The 22034-nt window shown below is 40.3% G+C and overlaps 1 protein-coding gene and 1 long non-coding RNA gene across 2 annotated transcripts in view; one reads left to right on the top strand and one right to left on the bottom strand.

Moving 5' to 3' along the window:
• LOC309500004 overlaps window positions 1-22034 on the top strand; it is a 368298-nt gene that overhangs the window by 36700 nt on the left and 309564 nt on the right. The gene's annotated exons all lie outside the window — the stretch shown is intronic.
• pmchl (pro-melanin-concentrating hormone, like) lies at window positions 16437-17004 on the bottom strand. Its single transcript, XM_082171542.1, has one exon. The coding sequence runs from the start codon at window positions 16949-16951 to the stop codon at window positions 16577-16579; it is 375 nt and encodes a 124-aa protein (XP_082027668.1). The 5' UTR covers window positions 16952-17004; the 3' UTR covers window positions 16437-16576.

The raw sequence follows: 22034 nt of genomic DNA, 5'->3' as shown, positions 1-22034 counted from the left end.
TCAAAGGAACATAACGTAGATCAGATAACTGCATTTAGTTAGGGAATTTCACGGCTCGTTCTCTCTGAAGATGACGGCTGATGCAAGACTGGATCGCAGCGCGCGCGCACTCTGAAGCACTCCACTGTATGAGCTGCGTTCCGTCAAAATAAAAGTCCCCGCAACCGGGAAGAGAGCGCTCTTATCCATCCACGTCGTAGATCAGTGTTATTAGTGAAACTTTCACACAGAACATGTTAGGCTATGTTCACACTTAGCGTCTTTTTTCAAACTGCCAGCGTCTGTTCTACATTATAATCCTATGGAGTAAACCGTTTTTTCAAAAAAGTCCTGAGCGCTTTTTTAGACGCCACCGCCGGCGTCTTTTTCTGCAGCTCAGAGCGTCTTTTTAAGTTGAAAAAAGTTCAACTTTTCTGAAAAGAACGCCCTACGTCAAGCGCCTTTTTGACAGCTGACCAATGACAAGCGAGTAGCGAGACCTGTCGTTTCCATAACAACAAGAACAACTGTCTGTCGTGCACCCACAAACGTCTTTGTGAACCGACATTCTCCTCCCCGGTAACTTCAAAAGCCAACGCAAGAGCCAACTTTCTCTTTCTCGACATTTTTTGCATCACACAGCACTAGGCTACTGTTGCAGCTGTTGTTATAGCAACAAAAGACGCGCTCGGCTGCTATTTGTAACCGAACGCTGCCAGCGTTTTTTTTTGCTAAAAAAACGCCGTTGTCAACTTTTTCTTATCAAAAAAGACGCTAAGTGTGAACATAGCCTTAGGTGTCGCCCAGCCCGCAGCTCTACAGATATCTGTCAGCGAGGCGCCGTGTGCCAGCGCCCAGGAAGAAGCAACACTCCTAGTGGAGTGGGCTCTCAACCCGGTCGGGCAGGGCACGCCTTGGGCTTCACGAGCCAAGGCGATGGCATCCACTATCTAGTGGGCCATCCTCTGCTTGGAGACAGCCTTTCCCTTCTGCTGGCCTCCCTAACAGACGAAGAGCTGATCTGAGGTCCTGAGGTTTTGCGTTCTGTCCATGTATAGGCGCAGAGCGTGAATGGGACAGAGAAAAGCCATGGCTGGGTCTGCCTCCTCCGAAGGCAGCGCTTGCAGTTTCACCACCTGGTCCCGGAAGGGAGTGGTAGGACCCTTGGGCACTTATCCGGGCCGGGGTCTCAGGATCACGTGAGAGTTATGAAAATGCATGCAGGTCCCCTACCCTCTTGATGGAGGCCAATGCAACCAGGAGTACTGTTTTACAGGACATAATTTTTAACTCAGCTGATTGCAAAGGCTCAAAGGGTGGTCTCTGAAGTGGCGAAAGGACTAGATACAAATCCCAAGAGGCTATAGAGTTAGGTTAGAGAGGCGGATTTAGTCTTCTCGCCCCCCTCAGGAACCTGACGATCAGGTCGTGCTTTCCCACCGACTTACCCTCAACTGCATTGTGATGTGCGGTGATAGCGGGTTGTGTCATGCGGCGGGAACGTAGAGCACCCTGACGGTTGATGTACGCAACGGTCGTTGTGCTGTCCATACGGACTTTTTGAAGTAGCCCAGCGAAAGATGTACTGTTAACAACTCGAGGCAGTTGATGTGCCAATGCAGTTGAGGCCCCGTCCACAGACCTGAAGCTGCATGCCCGTTGTACGTGGCCCCCCAGCCGGTAGAAGAGGCATCCATGGTGAAAACAGAATGTCTGGACACTTGTTCTAGGGGAACACCTGCCCACAAGAACGAAGGGTCCGACCACAAGCTGAGAGTTTGGCAACAGTGCGGGGTACCTTGGACCCGGCACAAGCCGTGCGGGGTACCTTGGACCCGGCACGAGCCCGCTCTGCCATGCCCATCTCGGGACTCGAGCGTGGAGCCAGTGTTGGACCGGTCTCATATGAAGCAATCCGAGCGGTGTTACTGCAGCTGCAGATGCCATATGCCCCAGGAGCCTCTGAAAAAGTTTCAGAGGTGCCTCTGTTCTGTGTCTGAGTGAGCTCATGCAGTTCAACACTGACTGGACGCAGGCCTCTGTGAGGCACGCTGTCAAGTTGATCGAGTCCAGCTCCATACAAAGAAAAGAGATCCTCTGCCCGGGGGTGAGTTTGCTCCTTTCCCAGTTGACCCGAAGCCCTAGGTGGCTGAGGTGGACTGAGCACCATGTCCCGGTGTTCGCACAACTGCTCTCTCGACTGAGCCAGAATGAGCCAGTCGTCGAGGTAGTTGAGAATGCGAACACCACGCTCGCACATGGGAGCAATGGCCACCTTCACGACTTTCGTGAAGACACGGGGCGACAAGGCCAGCCCGAAAGGGTAAGACTTTGTACTGATATCCTCGTCCCTCGAACGCAAAGCGAATAAACGGTCTTTGTCGAGGGAGAATCGAGACATGAAAGTACGTGTCCTTCAGGTCGATCGCTGCAAAACAATCTTGGGGACGGATGCACTTGAAAATGCGTTTCTGCATAAGCATCTTGAACAGCAGCCTGTAAAGGGACCGGTTCAGGACACGCAGGTCCAAGATTGGTCATAACCCACCGCCTTTCTTGGGTACAATGAAGTATGGGCTGTAAAAGCCGGTCTTCATATTGGCTGGATGGACTGGCTCGATTGCGACCGGCTGCGATCTCTGCCTTGAGCACAGGGGCATTCAGTTCACCCGTGTTCTGGCGGACAATGCCCCTGTGCTCAGGGCAGAGATCGCAGTCCTACTGGCGAAGGACGCGATCGAGCCGGCCCCTCCAGCCGATATGAAGACCGTTTTTTACAGCCTGGCTGAAGGCTGGGGGATGCCGAGCAAACTGAATCGCATAGCCAAGTCTGATAGTGTCAGGGACATGCGGTCAGGGTAGGCAGGGTAGGCAGGGTAGGCAGTGCCTCACCAAAGGAAATGTTGACATTACATTTATTAATTCCAAGAGCTTTATTAATTCACCACATTATTAATTGCATTTATTTTCTTCCAAATATAAATTTTTGTAACAAAAATTTTCAGGAATACACATACTCATTTTGCCATTGTTTGCTCCTAAAACCATTGTTTCATGCAGGAAATTCAAGGCCATGGCCATTGAGGCAGAGGTTAGCAGTGCCTCTTTGGTCCATAGAACGTAGTTTACGTAGATTTGCGCATGCACAGTCAGTTCTCATGCTGTCTTGAATTATCAACATTGAGGCAGAGACCGAGCTTGCTTCATGTCACGTGTTCCACTCGCTCTCACTCAATCCGCGCTTCCCGATACTTAGCATCTAGCGGCGCCTAGCGTTGGCTGTCAACAGGTCCGGGGTGGGTAATCGGGAGAATCGGGAGAATTCCCGGTGGGCCGCTTCACTTTTGGGCCGGTCGAATATTTTTTTTCACATTTGTCACATTAGGCTACACACGTTCCACATTCTGACACCGCAGCGCGCAGCCTCTGCATGGGTTGTACCATGTGAGGGAGTTCTCCCCTCCCCTCCTATAGAGTTGGTTGGGTCCATAGCCCGTCTTTTCCAAAACGTTTTCTCAGGTAGGCTACAGCGGCACCGCCGGCGCCTACCGATAGCTGGGCCGGACCTACCGTAACGGTACGCGTCAGGGAGGATGGATGGGAGGAAGAGGCCAGGAGGTATGGAAGCTTGTTTCCGCCACAGAATAAAACATTTTAAAAGATAATTGCGACTTTTTATCTCACAATTGCGAGTTTACATCTCGCAATTCTGTCATTATTTCTCAGAATTGCGAGATATAAAGTCAGAATTGCGTGAAATAAAGTCGCAATTGCGTGTTATAAAGTCAGAATTGCGAGATATGAAGTCAGAATTGCGTGAAATAAAGTCGCAATTGCGTGAAATAAAGTCGCAATTGCATGTTATAAAGTCAGAATTGCAAGATATAAAGTCAGAATTGTGTGAAATAAAGTCGCAATTGCTTCTTATAAAGTCTAAGTGAATTATTATTTAACCTTTACATTATTTGTTGAACCATGGCATTAGTACAAACTACACAATAGTAAGAGCTGAACTGTTGCTTCATTTATCCAATTTGGAAAAAGTGCTAATATTTGGAATTCCACCATGGAAAAAGTGGGCCGGTCTTGGACCTGAAACTCCCGGGCTGAAAAGTGGCCCCACTCCGGCCCTGGCTGTCAACCTAGTTCGACGGCTGTGAACCGTTGGATATTTGGATATTATGGATATTTATTACTTACAAATGATTATGGTGCATTTCGTAAGGGTTAAAATGCTGTTTTGTAGTTCTCTTTTTTTAATCATGGTGCGCCGTCGCCAGGCGCTCATTGCGTGTCGTTGTGTGCGCCTAGCGCAGTTTGTAGGAGCGAATAAGCTGTTTTTGTACTTTAAAGCTGTACTGCTGACACAATGTTTTCTGACTAGCCTATTCAAATCCTGGTGCGCCATCACCAGACCAATAGTGTGTGCGCGTTTGCGCATTTTGAAGGAGTGACTAGGCTGCTTGTCGGTTTGCGGTTCGCTAACACCGCGCCGCCTCCCTCTCTTACTGTGTCCCGCACAAAACATTTGTTTGTTGTATAAGTCATAAGATAGATGTGTCCATTAATTTGATTATTAGATTTGATTGTGCATTAGCCTCACATATGTCTGACTTTGCTGTATGCAGGCAGCGATGTGATGATGCCTGATATGAACTTGGGTTGCTACATTAACTGAATGAATATATGAACATATATGCCACATTGATAGGTCACAGCCTACCCATGACAAGATTTCACTGCACGTTACTGGATAGTGTGTCCTGAAGTTGGCCTTCAGATGTATGCCAATGACACTGTGGTTTATGTGTCCGGCAAGAGCCCTGTTGTTATCGGCAGTACACTGACCAAAAGTCTGGAGAAAGTGTTTAATTGGCTAAATAAATCATGTTTAACACTTAATCTGAGGAAAACTAAATCAATGTGTTTTTCTATAAAAAGAACGAGGATAATAAATGACCTTAACGTTAAAATGAATGGTGAACTCATCGATCAGGTAGAACAAGAAAAATATTTAGGAGTGATTTTAGATTCTCAGCTAAATTTTAAAAGTCATATTAAAAACATCTCAAGAAAAATGAAGGCCAGTATGAACTGTTTCAGAATGATCAGGAGCAGTCTAACATTTGAATGTGCTCATGTCTTTCTGAACACTGTCCACCTTTAAAAAAACTAACAAAAGCCTGGTTCATACAGCAGCAGCAGTGTGATCATGCCATATGAGACGTGTAGCTGGGTGTATGTGAGGTGTGCATCTGTGTCAGTTCGAGTGAATGTGTTTATTTATAATACTTATCTTTATTGGTGCTAACTGGTTTCCGGACATTTCATTGTATTCACTGTAATTTTTACATTTTTAATTTTATTTCTTCATTATCTTGACTGTTACAAGCCCTTCTAGGGACAGGTGTTGCGAATTAGCCATGGCTATAAACACTGTGATACATGCATCGGATTGTTCTTTATGTAATAATCAATTTTATTTTGTATCTGTCCCTATTCAAATAAACAACAAATAAATAAATAGTACGGATGAGCCAGGGAGACGGGCTGGGAAGCGCTAGCCAGGCTCCCAGGCACCGTGCAAGCGGGACCAATGGCACCAGCGCGGCAGAATGCAGGGACTCGACTCGGAAGGCATAGTGGCCTGAAGTGGGGTCTGAATGTGTGGTCCAACACGTACCTGCTTCCGTCGAAGGGCAGGGTGAGTGTGCGGAGGCGTCAATGCGTCCGGGACACAGCCACTGCTGCTCGATGGTGATGAAAGAGGGGCTTTCAAGGGGCCAGTGGTGGAACAAAAGGTCCGCCGGGGCAGGATGTGCCGGATAGCCTCCGTCAGCTTCTGGGCAGCCGATAACTGCTGGGCAAAGCTCTCGACCGCATCGCTGAATAACCCTACCTGGGAAAGAGGGGCATCCAGGAACCGATATTTATTGGTGTCCCTCATATCTGCCAGGTTGAGCCAATGGTGGTGTTCCTGGACCACCAAGGTGGACATCGCCTGACCGACGGAACGTGCGGTTTCTTTCATCAGGTCACGGAGGAGCTCTGGGTCAGAACCACCCTCGTGCATGTCCATGAGTGCCTGGCCTGGTGGACCTGCAAGAGCGACATGACATTGAGGGTGGAAGCAGCCTGTCCACAGGCTCTGTAAGTTGTTGACCGCAGTTGTTGAGCTTTGAGCTCTCGGCCACTCGCTGATCGCGCCGTCACACCAACACTGAAGGCAGAGAGTCTTCAACGCTATTAGAGTCTTGTAGAATTCTGAGGTCAAACAGGAAGCACGGCTCCGAAGTGAAAGACAATGGGAGCGTGCACCCGCTTCCTGTTTATACCCGTGCTGCGGGGTGCATGACGCGATTCACACACGCCAACGTTCATTGGCTTGTTCTGTAGACACTCAAAGATGATAGGGCTCCCGAAGTGATCCCAATTACGTCGTCATGTCGACGTAACGTCGAACGTGAGCGACTGATAGGGAACTCACCACCATGGTGCTAGTGTGTTGTGGTTGATTGCCAGGGTGTTTGTGGTTGCCTAGCCTTAGACTTATTATAAAAATGAGAGAAATTATGATACATTTCTTTGTAGATAATGAATTTAAGGACATTTTTGTAGACAAAAGCCTTTGGTTTGCTCAGTTGGGGTTTAAAATATTACTGATTGAAATGAAAGCTTTAGTGTAAAGTTCTGCCAGGAAGACTCAATGTTACGTCACTCATTACTTTCTGGTCTATCTAATCACTATCTAATACTTGGAGTATAAAATATTGTTACTTACACATGTTTGAGTTCGCAGATGACGACGCAATTATCCACCTCCGTCCTCCCCACCACCACCAGGATGGTCCCTGTCCATACCTCCCCAGTGGTCGGCTGCGCCCCTGCCTTCATCTTCAGCCAGGATATGCAGAGTCCGTTACCCTCCGAATTTGAACTACGGACGGTGCCTGTGCCAAAGAACTTTACCATCCAATATTTCTGTTTTCATTTTCTGGTCTATTAATTAATAAGTGTCATTGTTATATCATCTCGCCTTCCGAGTCTTTCTGGTAGAACTGCACTGACACTATCCGATGAGAACAAAATTGGATGAACAGAATTAAGCTAATGAAGCTAACTTATAACACTGACACTGTTATTTACTATACACTATTGCATTCTTTAGTGATGCTTATAGCTGAATTGAATTTCAATTTCATAATTGATCAACTTTGATCAACATTGATCAACAACTTAATCAACATTGAACACTGTCATAACTGATGAATTCTGCAACATTAACAGCTTATTTTCTTGTTTATTACTGTGAAGCTGCTTTAAAAAATTGTATTGTATGCTATATAAATAATTGTGACTTGACTTGACATTTTTTGAAGTGCACAAGCATTTGGACTTGATAAGTGCATATGATCCGCTGTGCTATCAACTATTTGAACTGTAGCACAGTGAGTGTGCGTGCGCTGCAAAGCTTTGTGTGACACAGACATAAAACTAGGCTTCATTCACCACAAAGGAAATCTTATTTACCCTGTTTGAATCATTCAGATCATCTTCAGGTCTCTGTATTGACTAAAACTCAACTCTCTCTGGTGTCAAACTATAATGAGCTGGTCTTTCATTGAATATTTGCTTCAAAAAACCACCAATTTGTAAAGTTGACATGCATGCCCCCAACAAATTTTTTTCAACAAAATCATTCACATTGCAGCTGTTCCATGATCATCTCATGGAACAGCTGCAATGTGAATGATTTTGTTGTTTCCTGCTTGTGTTTGTTTTGAGTACACTATCCAAAACAATGTTTGACCAAAATCCACAGTTCATATAGATAAATTGTTAGCACTGACTGCTTATAATTTGATTTTTTGTTTTTATTTTTGCAGGAAAATACAACTTAAGCTAGTAGCCTTTTTAGTGTGTGTGTGTGTGTGTGTGTGTGTGTGTGTGTGTGTGTGTGTGTGTGTGTGTGTGTGTGTGTGTGTGTGTGTGTAAAAAGGCTACCTGCTGGAAAAGCAGCTACCAGTTTGGTTGCAGGTCTGTTTTTGATAGGATCGCAGATAGCAGAAATTATGCAACTAACCACATATTTGTGCATAGTTAGGGTAGCAAAATAGCCTCATAAGCTTTTTTGTTGTTGACAGCAAAGGCTATAAGTCTAATTAAATTCTACAGTAATGGAACAGTAAATGCATGATTAGGTAGATTCTGATATAGACATTCCTTCATCCACAAAAAACATAATTTGATTATTTTTTAAAGTATGATTTTAAGGACTTTTTCTGTTTACATTTTTACAACAAACAATTCTTAGTGTGCTGAGTCCACTTGATGACCAACGTAAAATTAACCAAAACCAAATGAGTTTCCATCAATGTGAATGGACATTTTATTTTGAATATGCCTCCTATTTGATTTTAGAGTCTCTGGATTCCATCAATGAAGGTTACACAAACATTATTGAGCAAACTGGAAAACCTAAATCTTGGAAAAGTATTTTACAACTTCACTATACACCACTGTGTTAACTTTTCAGGCAGAACATGTAAATTACTTTGCTCTTTTTTTTTTAATTTCATAGATTTTGAGATGTCAAAACTGTCACAATTATTGAAGAATCATAAAATGTGGTCCCTATCCCAGCTAAGGCAGCAAACTACTAAGAGCTGTCAAAACATATACCCCCTATAAACATAACTTTCTTTCACCCTTGATGGACATGGCTGCTTATTGTGTCTTCAAATATGATCAGAAAGTGAATAAAACCTGAACATAAAAGTTTGCTCATTTCTATCCGTATTGGCTTTTAGCAAACTACCATACAAGAATCTCAGGAACATAATTGAATTTGTGGCTGTTAATATGTGCTATTCATCACACGGAAAAGGGAGCTCTATTATTTACCTAGCTGGAATAACACTTTAGCTCGGACGATGGTGCGGCCTGCTTCTTCATGTTGTTTTAACAAAGTTCTGCAGCCGTGGGCCGAGTGGTGGCTCAGGTTATGTGAGAAGCACTGTCTCCTCTCCAAGTGAGGCTAAGTTGCCTTTCCTCCAGCCCCTGAGCCAGGGTTTTGTGCTTTGCTTGGCAGCTACTGGTATAATCAGCTGGAGTGCACGTTTCAGAGCAGAGTCTATGACCTCGGAGACTCTTTTCTCTGGTCGGGATGGTGAGGTGTGGGGGCAAGACTGTTAACTGGGCGATTCTATAGCACACAAACACCTTTAGCTGCGGTCAGTGAGTGCTCAGGGTCCCAGGGAAAGAAGAACAGAGAAAGACAAACTGGTATTTGTTTAATTTGAAACAAGGTTGAATCATAAAAAATAGCAGTGCATTAGTTAAAGACCAGGAATATGAAACATACGTGTGCTTAGTAGCCTATGTGTTTTTGCATCGCTTTGGTGGTGACAACCATACACAGAACATGACGGTTTAGTGGCGTTAGTAACACACAAATTACAGACTTCACCTTTAAAATCTACATTATAATCAGTTACATGAGATTCTGATCTCTAAACAGATTGCAGTGCTCTGCTTCCAGTTAGTTTCAATAGAGGGAGGGTTACAGTCCAGTTGGATAAAGACAAACGAAGCATGGTTAAAATTCTTCAACTGTTCCATCCTCAATTTATAGTTGTAGAAACAGCTCTGTTATGAGCATATGGCCTGCAGCTGTCCTTAAATAACCAAAAACCGACCCACAAACACCTGCCCAAGACAGACACACACACACACACACACACACACACACACACACACACGCACACACACACACGCACACACACACACGCACACACACGCACACACACACACACACACACACACACACACACACACGCACGCACGCACGCACACTCTTTTAAACATACTGAACGATGTTGTAACAACAGTAACCATAACATGCCTTGATTCACAGGGGTCTGTACCTGTAAACCTCCACAACCAACAAATCTATCTGACAAATGAGCCATTCAAAGTAGATTATTACATTTTCAGAAGAAAATGTGAATAGTGTTTGCCCCTGCAAAACACATTATGTCATTGCCATAGTGTTGTTATATAACTAACTACTAGGATATTAGGAGGTTGCTAGGTTGTTCTGGGTGGTTGCTAGGTAGTTACACACACGCTTTAAGAAAGAAAAAAGAGCCGACCCCAAGTATCTTGTTTCCTAGATATGTCTCCCTCCTTCAGTGGAAGTCAAGTTGCATCCTAAATGGTTAATGCGATGTTAAGGAGTTTTGTCATTGGATGGTGATAAACATATATTTATATTTGAATTATTATAACACTGGTCTACCGCCAAAATGCTTCTGAAATAAATATAGTCAAACTTTACGCTAACACTTTATTTCGATAGTGTACTTTAGACATTCTACTAACTATAAGTAACTTGGCAACTATATGTCAACTTATTCTCCTAACCCGAACCCTAACACCTAACCCTAACCCTACTAATACTCTAATGAGAGTTAGTTGACATGTAGGCCTAGTTGCAAAGTTACGTATAGTTAGTAGAATGTCTAAAGTGGACTATCGAAATAAAGTGTAACTATTTCTGGGTCACTGGAAATGAAAATTATGCTTAAAATGGTTGATTGGCTCTAGTTTCCAAGATATTCTATCCGGTCAGTATTAAGACCATTGACTTGGGAATGGAAGCGAATAAGTGAGTTATAAAGGGAAGGGATGGTGTTTCTAAAACAGAAATTATTAAAGCTGCCGTCGGCAACATTTTTTTTATCATATTCAGTGTAATCGACACTATAATCCGACAGAACAACATAAATAAGGTGGTTTTAGAAAAAAAAACCGAGCTTCTAACTCCACCTGGAGCGTGTTATTTGTTTTGCAAAAATCCAGCGCTCCCGCTTCATCAGGTCCAATCAGCGCAGGGGGGTGTGAGATCTGACTGTCAATCACAGGTCGTGCACACGCCACAGATCCCCCCTCACTCGCGCACGTTAATATCACATGCACACGCCACGCCTGAAGTTCGCCTGGAGATTGCATGAAGCGTGATGGCGGAGAGAAAATCTTCTAACAAGCTTCCAATTCCTCGGTTATTGCTATCTATGGATAGATTAGCCAGGGCAGCCTACCTCCGAGTCCATGGTGTTGATAGATGCTGAAGAGACGGACGCGTTCACAGAAAATCAGGTACACACGCACAGTGACGCACTGATGAGCACGACCTCGATGGGAGGGTGCTCGCTGGTAGTGGGGAGGGGCATGAGAGTTGTAAACATTCAAAATTTTGGCTAATCGACCCAATCTGCCAGACTTGCCGACGGCAGCTTTAAAATACATATTTGACTGCATATATGAATAAGTTTGGACAGTACTTGCTTTTTAGGCAAAACAATGAATGGATGATGCAATCATAATGAAGCTTACATCACTCTGCTTATATCTCTAAACATCAGCAGGGGTGCAAAACTCAATTCATGGAGGGCCACAGCTCAGCAGAGTTTGCAAAGGGACACATTTCTGTTTAGCCAAAGTAAGCAGAGATGCCTCATATAGTGTGAACAGTGCAGATAATGGTAACACTTTAGAACAGGGGTCCCCAACCCCCGGTACCGGTCCGTGGGACATTTGGCACCGGGCCGCACAGAAAGAATAAATAACTTACCGTATTTTTGCTCCGGAGTTTAAGTCGCATCAGTCAAAAAATGCGCCATGAAGAAGAAAAAACATGTATAGCCTAAGTCGCACTGGACTATAAGTCGCATTTATTTAGAAATGTATTTCACAAAAAAAAAACAATGTTACAGACGGGACAGTTCTCCGTTACGGACGTGAGCGCTTTAAAACTTTCACAGAGACCTCAAGCAGAAAGCACAAAGCCTGTCTTTAAATTTAATTTCGTTTTGTATTAATTGTATCTTAATTTTAATCAATGTTTCATCAACCAATTGCCTGGATTTAATAAATAAGAAGTAAATATATTAGAAAATAGATAATCACGACATGGAGGCGCCGGCGCGTTAACTGGAGCTCATCTCATAAATTAACCGAAACTCAGTGATAAGGTAGCCTACTTGCCTCACAGACCTGAGAAATATATAGAAAGCTTGAAATGTCTACTTTTAAACAGAACAATTCAAAACGAAAGAAAACTGACTGTTCTCTGCTTATGTAATCCGTATGAAATGTGCATTTCTCTCTGGTGCGTTCACTACTGCGAAGATCGCGAGTCAGCATCGTCAACTTCATCTTTCCAGCCGACACTGACATAAAAAAAAACTGGTTTATTAGTAAACAATTAAAATGTATCCTGCTATATTTTACATATTCATAATCATTCATTTTGCCGGTTCGTTGTGACAGCTTTTAGGTGCTTTATTGGCAGCGACACCCTTACATGTTACATGAACGCATCAGCACCGAAAACATGGAGATTTTTTTCTTTTGGGGGGCATTTTGTTTGTGTTCAGGCTTTCTCAGTTGTCTTTAGGCGCGATGTTACGAGGACGCTGCTAATAAAGTTGCGAGTAGGCCTACACATTGGATTCACGTTTATTATTATATTTAAAAAATACCCCAGTTTTTATGCCGGTCGTATCATATTATTTTGTTGTATTTATCCGCCACACCTTAAAGGGATACTCCACCGATTTTTCATATTAAACTATGTTATTCCCTTAACTAAGATGAGTAGATACATACCTCTCTCGTCTCAGTGCGTGCACTCAATCGCTCTGTCTTGCGGCGAAACTTTGTTAGCACTTAGCTTAGACCAGTTCATTCAATATGGGCCAAGCAGAGAAGCTATGTGAGAAGGGGTGTTATATTAGAGTATACTCACTACAAAAAACTAGACTACACCACTGCATTAGAAGTAGTATTTTTATGAAAATACAATTTGAACAAATACATATAAATGTTAAAGAGGTTTTTGCCTGTGTGGTTTTGTGAGTGTGTTCTGTAAGAAATCAACTTCAGAAAGGAACCCCACTAAAGTGCCTTGCCATAACTAACCTTAGATTAGTTTTTATATTCTATATACAGTACTGTGTGTGTCTGTGTTCCTCAGCATAGAATGAGATTGAGTAAATTCATGTATTTGAGGCAATGACTGAGGGAAACTGATAATATAGGGAACTTATTTGTAATTAATAAATAATTATCAAATAATTCTGCAGGAATTACTTAGAACCTGAAACAGTATTCTAAAGTGAAAATATAGGGAACCCATTAGTAATTAATAAAGAATGATCAAATAATTATCCAGGAATTAGGCTACTTATAACCTGAAACAGTATTCTAAAGTGAAAATATAGGAAACTTATTAGAAATTAATAAAGAATTATCAGATGATTGTTCAGGAATTACTTAGAACCTGAAACAAACAGTGTTCTAAAGTGAAAATATAGGGAACCCATTAGTAATTAATAAATAACTACCACATAATTCTGACTCAAAACAAACTTACTGTAAAAAAACAAACAAAACAAAAAACACTATTAACGTAATCATCTATACCTTTGTAAAATACACGACAATGACTCGTTTAGGCTACATGCTTCCTTTGTTTCAGATGAGAACATTTCATAATACATTTCTTAAAAAAATTACAATACTGCCTACATTTAAACTTGTTTAAGGGTAACATTTCAATAGATGTTCAACAAATAAAAACAGATATAATACAGATGAACAAATGAGCTCGGTTTGCTGGATATACAATCCCTTTCTTCAAAATCACTTCTTGTAAATGATATGAAGATTGTAACCTCGATGTGCTGTATTCGACAGAAACCTAAAAACATACAATTGCATTACTTTAAATCCACCCCCCAAGATGAATAGCTTATATCAAGATTATATAACTGTTACTATATTTTGACTTTCTCAGTTTGTGTAAACCTACTTAGGGTTCAGAGTATTTTTTTCCCCGCAATAATTTCACATGTTTAGTAGAATTATGTGGTTTTGTTTCATTAATACAGTGTATACTTTTTCTTGATTTACCCCGAAAGAATGGAAGTGAAATGTGACAACATTATACAAAACATAATAATAATTAATAATTTTCTTTTTATGGTCTCTCAATGGAATTCATAAAAGATGTTAATGTGAATTATATCGCTAACATCACAGAATAGCATTGTTCTAATAGGGGCACATTGTAATGCAGTGTAGCAGCCCCACCTGTGCAACTTGGACTTAAAACTTTTTTAATCTCTAGTTAGAGAAGCATTAAAGAAGATATCAACTCTTAAAAAACAGACTGGAGATTAAAATAATCTCAGATTTGACTCATTTAAAATAAACACACACACACACACACACACACACACACACAAAAAAAAAAAACAGAGATGAAAAATTAACAGAAGTAAGACATTTAATTTTGCTATGGTTAAATAAATGTTTAGTGATATCTTCCAAAGATTTCTTAATTTTGCCGCAATGTTTTCTCTATATAGTGTTGATATGGCAACTAGTAAATACACTAAGTTTTGTCATGCTAGCATGTGTGGAAGTATTTAAAACAAGTGTGTTACAACTAGCCCTGCGTTAGGTTGTGCCCTGCTCACCCCTAGTACTACTCATTTGTCCTGCATTACTTCCTGCATAGTAACCTATTAATGACAGACCATTATTCTAAAGTGTTACCAAGTATAATTGAGTATTCTAACTATACTTGGCTTGTAGTTGTGTTTACTCTTTTGATTGAGTAGCCTATTAAATACTTTTTCATGTAGGTTTACATAATGTCTTATGAACTTACATTGTTTGAAAATATTGAAATTCATAAAGAAAACAGATATGTTCCTAATTCTGAGTACCTGGATTTTTTTGTAGTCTACATATGAATTTTCTTCAAATCTTCTTTACTATTTCCCCGCCATTTAATTTTCCGGCTATTCATGTTTTCACTGTTTTTGTGGTAGGGGGCGCTATCATGTGGATCAAAACACAGGTAAAGAAGCAGAAACAAGTGGTAGAAGATTTCTTATATAAATGTCAAACAACGTGATCAGTAAACAGCATGTAAACTGCCTAACGTTATCGAATGAAATGTCGACCCTTGAAGAGAAAAGGACCTCAGTCATGTTACTGTGAAAGGTCACACCTTCCCGGAAAGAGGCATTCTGTACATTCAGTTTAGTTTGTTTTAGTTTAATTTTCAATGACTTTAAGTTTGCTCATCTTTGTTTCCTGTGTTCCTGTGTTCCTATGTTCCCGTTTATCATTAATTTACCATGGTTATTTATCATTTGATTAATTAGCACACCTGTCTGTATTTGGTTCATCATTGTGTAAGTTCCTCTTTAGTTCCCATTCATTCTCCAGTATATGGCACACTGTTTTGTTTGTGTTCTTTGATACTACATTGCCTCAGTTTACTTTATAGTACTTTCATGTTTATATTTGGATCTACTTCGTCTACGTTTTTCATCTCTTGGATTAGACGTTACAACAGAAAATTGTATTGTTTCCTAAAAATATTAAAGTTATTAATGTCAGGTTTGTGCTGCTTAGATAAAGCTGAATAACACTTTATTTTGATGGTCCCTTTTGAACGTGCTGTTGACTATAAATCACTTTGCAACTATATGTCAACTAACTTTCATTGGAGTATAAGTAGACTGTCTGCTTAATATCTGCAAACACTTTATTGTGATGGTTAAAGGGACCATCAAAATAAAGTCAAACCAGAATTACCACCAGTAAACTGAAGTGTTTTGATATCAGGCTATTTCACTTACTCAAATGCATATGCTGAGATTAATCTATACACAACATAAACGCAATATTGCAACTTGCATCTGCATAAAATGACTCAAATGTACAGCACAAGTGAATTTAAAAATTACATGCTGAACATAATATATCATTCACGCTCTTTCCGTAACAATGCACTAAAATGTGTAAACACAATGACTATTCATCTGTCCATTTTCCAGACTTTTTGTCCTATGTAAATTAACACTGACAAGCTAAAGCATACATAATTTAAAATATTGTATTACACTATTATTATAATTTCAGGTGCCCATGAGCACAAAACAAGGACAGTTTTCATAATGTTTATGAGAAATGTTGATGCATGTCTATATTAATATAAAAAATGTTTGTCTTGGTTTAATTTTTCGTCAACTAAAATTGTAAGAGTAAAACTGACTATCATTAATGATTATGGCAGGACAAAATATTTACTAAATTATAAAGGATATTTTCGTCAAAAAACAAAAACGATGAACTATGGTAATTCAGCATACAAATGTCTAATATTACTCCTGTCTTCATATTAAACTAAGGTTATAGAAAATATTTTAATTTAGAAGAAAAAATGTAAATGCTAAAACATCACATTTATCTAGTAAAAAAAATGTATGGTATGTCACTGATCATGACACCCTCAGATCACATATAAGTGTGACATGAAAGAAAAGAAAATATGTTGAATTTGAACAGATGAGAACAGATAAGATCTTGTAGAATAATCTTTTCTGTGTTTAATTGCAAGATTCATTTCAGATAAACAGCATACACTTTTACATTCTCACTAAGCAACAGTGGATTAGAGAAGGTGAATCTGTTGTCATCAGCAGCTTGCATTCTCCCCGTCATCCCAGAAGACCTACACCTCCCAGCATGGCCGGTACACTCTTCCCACCATGCACCTCATGGTGTCCCTTCTGATGATGGCGATGCTCGGGCTCAAGTCTGAACTGACATCTCTGCGCTCTGTGCTGAGAAGGCTCTCAGGTAGACTGAGATGATGCACTCCATTGTTCAGCGATGTCAGGGTTCTCAGCAGATTGGAGTCGGCTACCACAATGATCCTGGAGTTGCCTGGTGCAGATCTCAGAGAGTTCTCCTCCAAGCTCTCGCTCAAGCCTTGCAGATCTGACTCCGTTTCATCAGCTTTGGTCATGGGAATGGCAGCGGTTCTGAAGTAGCACTCTGACAAAAGTGCAACAGAGATGAGGATGGTCCCAACAGAGAGCTTCATTCTTGATGCCGAGTGTTTGCTTTAGCGGTTCAGCTGCTGTCTCTTGTCTTCTCTTGCAAGCTGGTCTGATGTTGGTGGCGACTTGGTCCATTTTTATAGGCCTACATGGCCTTCAATGTGCCACGTTACCTCAGATTTATCATTGTCTTGGTTTCTCATGAGTATGTGGCTATTAACAAAAACACAAAAACTCATAGAGAACCTGATGAGACCCCTGACAGCGCTCAAGTGTTTTGTTTGGTGGAAAGTTGATTAAGATCTCCTGAAACGTGGCTTGTGTTCAGTGTGCAGACTGCAGGGTTCCTCTTAGTGGGCATTGTAAGAAGGGATGTAATTCCAGAATCCCTACATTTTGAAACAATATGGGAGGATTACAGAGCTGTTGAAGAGTCCAAGTAAAGAATAACTGTTTAAACACAGACAATGACTGCCATTTTTTATTAGAATCACAAGGCAAAGTTGTCAAAAGAGGCTCTAGCTAGCCGTAGTAGGCCAAAATGAAGATCAACACCCAGCAGGAGTTTATTTGGTTTGGAAAAGCATTATTCATTCATGACAGTGTTGCAGGTGCTTCAGTTTGTATCAAGCATCATCTCGACACAATCTGAATGGGGCTGCTACTGGTAAATGCTACTTGATATAGAGAACATCAATACATTCATCATACTCTAAATAAACTCAATGGGGTGAACCACATTTGTTTAGTTATCAATTGAAAGCATGAAACCATGGCAAAGCAGGTAATATGTGATAAAAAATCTTACTGAACGTGGGCAATCAATATAATATACAAGGCCATGTATTTAACAAATGCACAAAAAGACTGATTACTTTAATCATCCCATTATGCCTTGCTTTTGACTGAGTATAAAAATACAATATATTCAGAGTTTATTACAGAATATTCTAGTATGTAAAATAACTCTTGTTGAGAACAAATGACTGCAAGTGTAATTGGCTTTATCAGAATCAGAATCAGAATCAGAATCAGAAAGAGCTTTATTGCCAAGTGTGCTTGCACCCACAAGGAATTTTTCTTGGTACTGAAGCTTCCAGTGCACATATACAAATACAAATACAACAAGAAACATAGTAATACAAATTCTAAGAATAAAATATATAAAAAAATAAAATAAAATAAAATAGTATAAAAAGTAAAAAAAAAGGGGTCACAGTTGGGTTTAGTCTGAATAAACATTTACAGATTATGAACATATTTACAGTATTTTGAGAAGTATGAATAATATAAATATAAATATCACCTGAGTTAGAGAATATTACACTAGACAGTGGGAGTCTAGTGCATGTTACAGATTATGAACATATTTACAGTATTTTGAGTAGTATGAATAATATAAATATAAATATCACCTGAGTTAAGAGAATATTGCACTAGACAGTGGGAGTATTGCACTTGCAGGCATATGCCTTGGGGGGCATGTTAAGTGTTCAGAAGGGAAATGGCCTGTGGAAAGAAACTGTTCCTGTGCCTGGATGTTCTTGTGGCCAGTGATCTGTGTCGCCGTCCTGACGGTAACAGTTCAAACAGGGGGTGTCCAGGGTGAGTGGAGTCTGTGATGATTTTACCTGCTCTCTTCCTCACTCTGGAAGAGTACAGGTCCTGGAGGGTTGGCAGGGGGGCACCAATAATCCTCTCTGCTGTCCGGACTGTCCGTTGTAGTCTCCTGATGTCCGATTTGGTAGCTGAACCAAACCAGACAGTGATGGAAGTGCTTAAAACAGACTCAATGACGGCTGAGTAGAACTGGATCAGCAGCTCCTGTGGCAGATTGAACTTCTTCAGCTGGCGAAGGAAGTACAGTCTCTGCTGGGCCTTTTTCACAATGGAGTCAATGTGATTTGCCCACTTCAGGTCCTGAGAGATGGTAGAGCCCAGGAACCTGAATGACTTTATATTACCCAAGATGGTTCACTCGTATTGTGAATGAGAGAAACTGCAAACTGCAATAAGGGCTGAAATACCAGTAAGTGGGTTTGTCCACGGGTTCCATGTTGGCCCCATGACAGTTGCCCATGTGGGTTTTATACAATATTTCACTGGGCTTTAGGTGGGGTGCAACTAGACAACATATGCAAAACCCACATGGGTTCCATCTTTAAAGTCTATGTGGGTACATTCCAAGTCTCTTGTCCAGTATCAGATAGACATGTGCTATGCAGGCCATTGCTGATGACACCTGGGTTTCACCTGGTTTGCCTGGGGCTCTTCAACTTCTGACTCCTGAACTCTCCCACAGTCCTGAAGACTGTGTGTCCTGCAGAGTTGCAAAGATTAGTAGTTATTAACTTTGGGGCAGCTAACAGGACACCGTTCTAACAGAAAACCCTCAATGTGCTCCGGCCTGCTCATCCGCACAACAACAGTGCCTGGTGACTGGAGAGCGCAAACCTTGAAATAGGTTTGAAAGTTTTGAAAAAAAGTTATCTCTGCGCAAACTTCAAAAACGCGGACCTGTGAAAACAGTGACGGCGTGCACATGCGTATTACGTGTTAGGCAGATGTTGTTTGTTTGGAGAAAATCCTGAGTAAAAATCCTCATATAAATATTTGTCCATTAACACTTGATTTGGTTTGACAATAAACGGAATCTTCCCTTCCCTGAATCCCTAACTCATTTTGAGTTCCATGAAAAAAAAAGTCAGATGAGTTTTAAGAGACATGGGAAGACGACAGTTTCAGTTTAAAGAAAATGGATTGGACTTATCACATTTACACATGTGAATGTGTGATTTCATTTTAGAAGTGAATTGATAAAACACTTTATTTGACTTCCCCGATTTAATTTCCCCTATTCTCACAAATCTGTGCAATCTGTCAGGATGTAATCTGCCATATTTTACCCAGTCTTTTGTTTCTTCTATCTTCTGTTTTTTAGTCTACCTCCAAAACCCAAAGGATTTAAAACCACCATAGTCTCAGAATTGCTCTCAGTTAGATAACCGTTTTATATGTCAGTTGAATTCCACTTTGGTTTTAAAAAAGATAGTAGAACTTCTTCCAGCCTTTGACTGGCTTAGTCATTCTCTATAATCAAAGGCCATGTCACATTGTACTGTGCAACCGGAAATGTCAAAAATAATTGGAAGCAAGACCGCTAATAGGACAACTAACAGAACAATTGAATCTAAAGTAAGAGGTTATTCAGCTGTGCAAAGTCTCTGGCTCATCTCACAGATGAAAGACTACAAAATAATAGATATACAATTTTAAGGCAACCCTTTTATATCAAGGACTACAGAAACAATCAATTAATAGTACAGAACATATGTAGGGCAATATTTGTCTCCATAAATACCCCATAAAGACCTCTTCCTGAGACATGTAACATCTAGTGGCCAATAAATGATTCTTCTAAATGTGCAGCACCCTCCCCAATAATGAAATGTATGAAATATATAAAATAAAATAAATCATATCTCCTATAAACATTAAAGGTCAATTTGATGTGAATTATCACTACATGATTTCCTTGCTCTGTAGTGTGTCCACAGTATATCGTTTGATTATCTACCAAACAATCATTTCCACTGAGGTGGGCAGAAAGAGCAACGGTGAAACAATAATAAGGTTTGGAACGGTGGGAATACTGCAATCACAGTTGGGATAAGAAAGGCTGATTTCAAACAAAAGACCTAAAATGGGAAAGCATTCTGGACTGGTTTAGTAATATGCAAACAAGCTCATCTGGTTAGTGTTATGCATCCTGGAACAAGGTGGGTGGATTTTACAACTGGATTGTCTGTGGGCTCTAATTGTTCTTTCCTCTTGTTTTTGGGGGATTTTGAACAAACCTGGACTCCTTGTCACCACATTTCATCTCCCTCTCTCTTCCGTGCATGGCAATATGATGAAATTAACGTCCTCACTCAAAATGAATGGAGACAAAACATATAAAGGAATCTTGAAATTTGATTGACTGAATTGCTCTTTGTGGGATCATTTGCAAAGATAACGCTATGGCCTTACTGGTCAAGATGCAGGAAACACATTATTCTCTTGAAAAAAATTCTAAAAAAGACACTGTGTTTGATACACATGTAAGTAATACCTCAACGAGCAGTGAGCTATTTCTTTTCTAAGTGATAGAATTTCTGATTTTGGCCTGTGAAAATTGAAGGAGGGCCAGAATATCAGGGTCATTGGCTCTTTTGATCAAGGGATAGTCCATTCAAAAATGAAAAAAATTATAATTATAATTCTGTCAAAAAATGTATGTCGTTCCAAACCTGTATGACTTTCTTTCTTTTGTTGATGGGAACTAAAACAGTTTGGTTATCAACGATCTTAAAAATATCTTATTTTGTGTTCAGCAGAAGAAAGAAATGCATACAGGTTTGGAATGACATAAGGGTGAGCAAATGATGAGATCATTTTCATTTTTTTGGGAGGAATAACCCTTTAATAACTTCTTTTGTTGGACCGTTGTCCCTGGCAACCAAATAAATATGCTGTGTCAGTTTGATGTCGCTCATGAAATAAATTACATAAATTAAATTAAATTACATTTAATAAATACATAAATACATACATATCACATTTAATTAAATTACATAAAATAAATTATATTTTATAAATGGATTTTATTGTTTCACTCTTGTTTGAAGCCCAGACTTTCAGTTACAATAAATAAACATAAACAATTTAAATATGTATTTTGTGAAAAATTATGTATATCAATTTTTACACAAATAATGACTATACCAGTTGTGGCATCATTTCTGCTACAACCAACAATTTTGACCCTAATAAAGTTTGTTCAAAAGCTACTTGGTTATCAAGGAGTCAACAGTTTCAGTGAAGAGCATGCTTGCAATAAAAAGTAAATTATGATCAGAATATTTCTTTATGGTGCATCTTTTATATTCAAGCTGTTGTAAGACCATAGAAACCAATCAAGACACCCTAGCAAACATATTGCTATACTATACCCTGGCAACCACACTCAAAACCATGGTGGCAGGTTTTGCACAGACAAACTTTTAATTAAATGTGTCTCTACTTATTGTTATACTTATTCTTTACTGATTCTACCACTTTTTTAAATCCTGAATACAGGTCAGT

The sequence above is a fragment of the Leuciscus leuciscus genome (genome assembly GCF_965113295.1).
Source record: "Leuciscus leuciscus genome assembly, chromosome: 5".
Taxonomy (NCBI): domain Eukaryota; kingdom Metazoa; phylum Chordata; class Actinopteri; order Cypriniformes; family Leuciscidae; genus Leuciscus; species Leuciscus leuciscus.
The sequence above is the reverse complement of the archived record's forward strand: the minus strand, read 5'-3'. Positions and strand labels throughout refer to the sequence as shown.

Coding starts and splice junctions, on each gene's coding strand:
- pmchl (XM_082171542.1), bottom strand. CDS start 16,951: ATGAAGCTCTCTGTTGGGACCATCCTCATCTCTGTTGCACTTTTGTCA.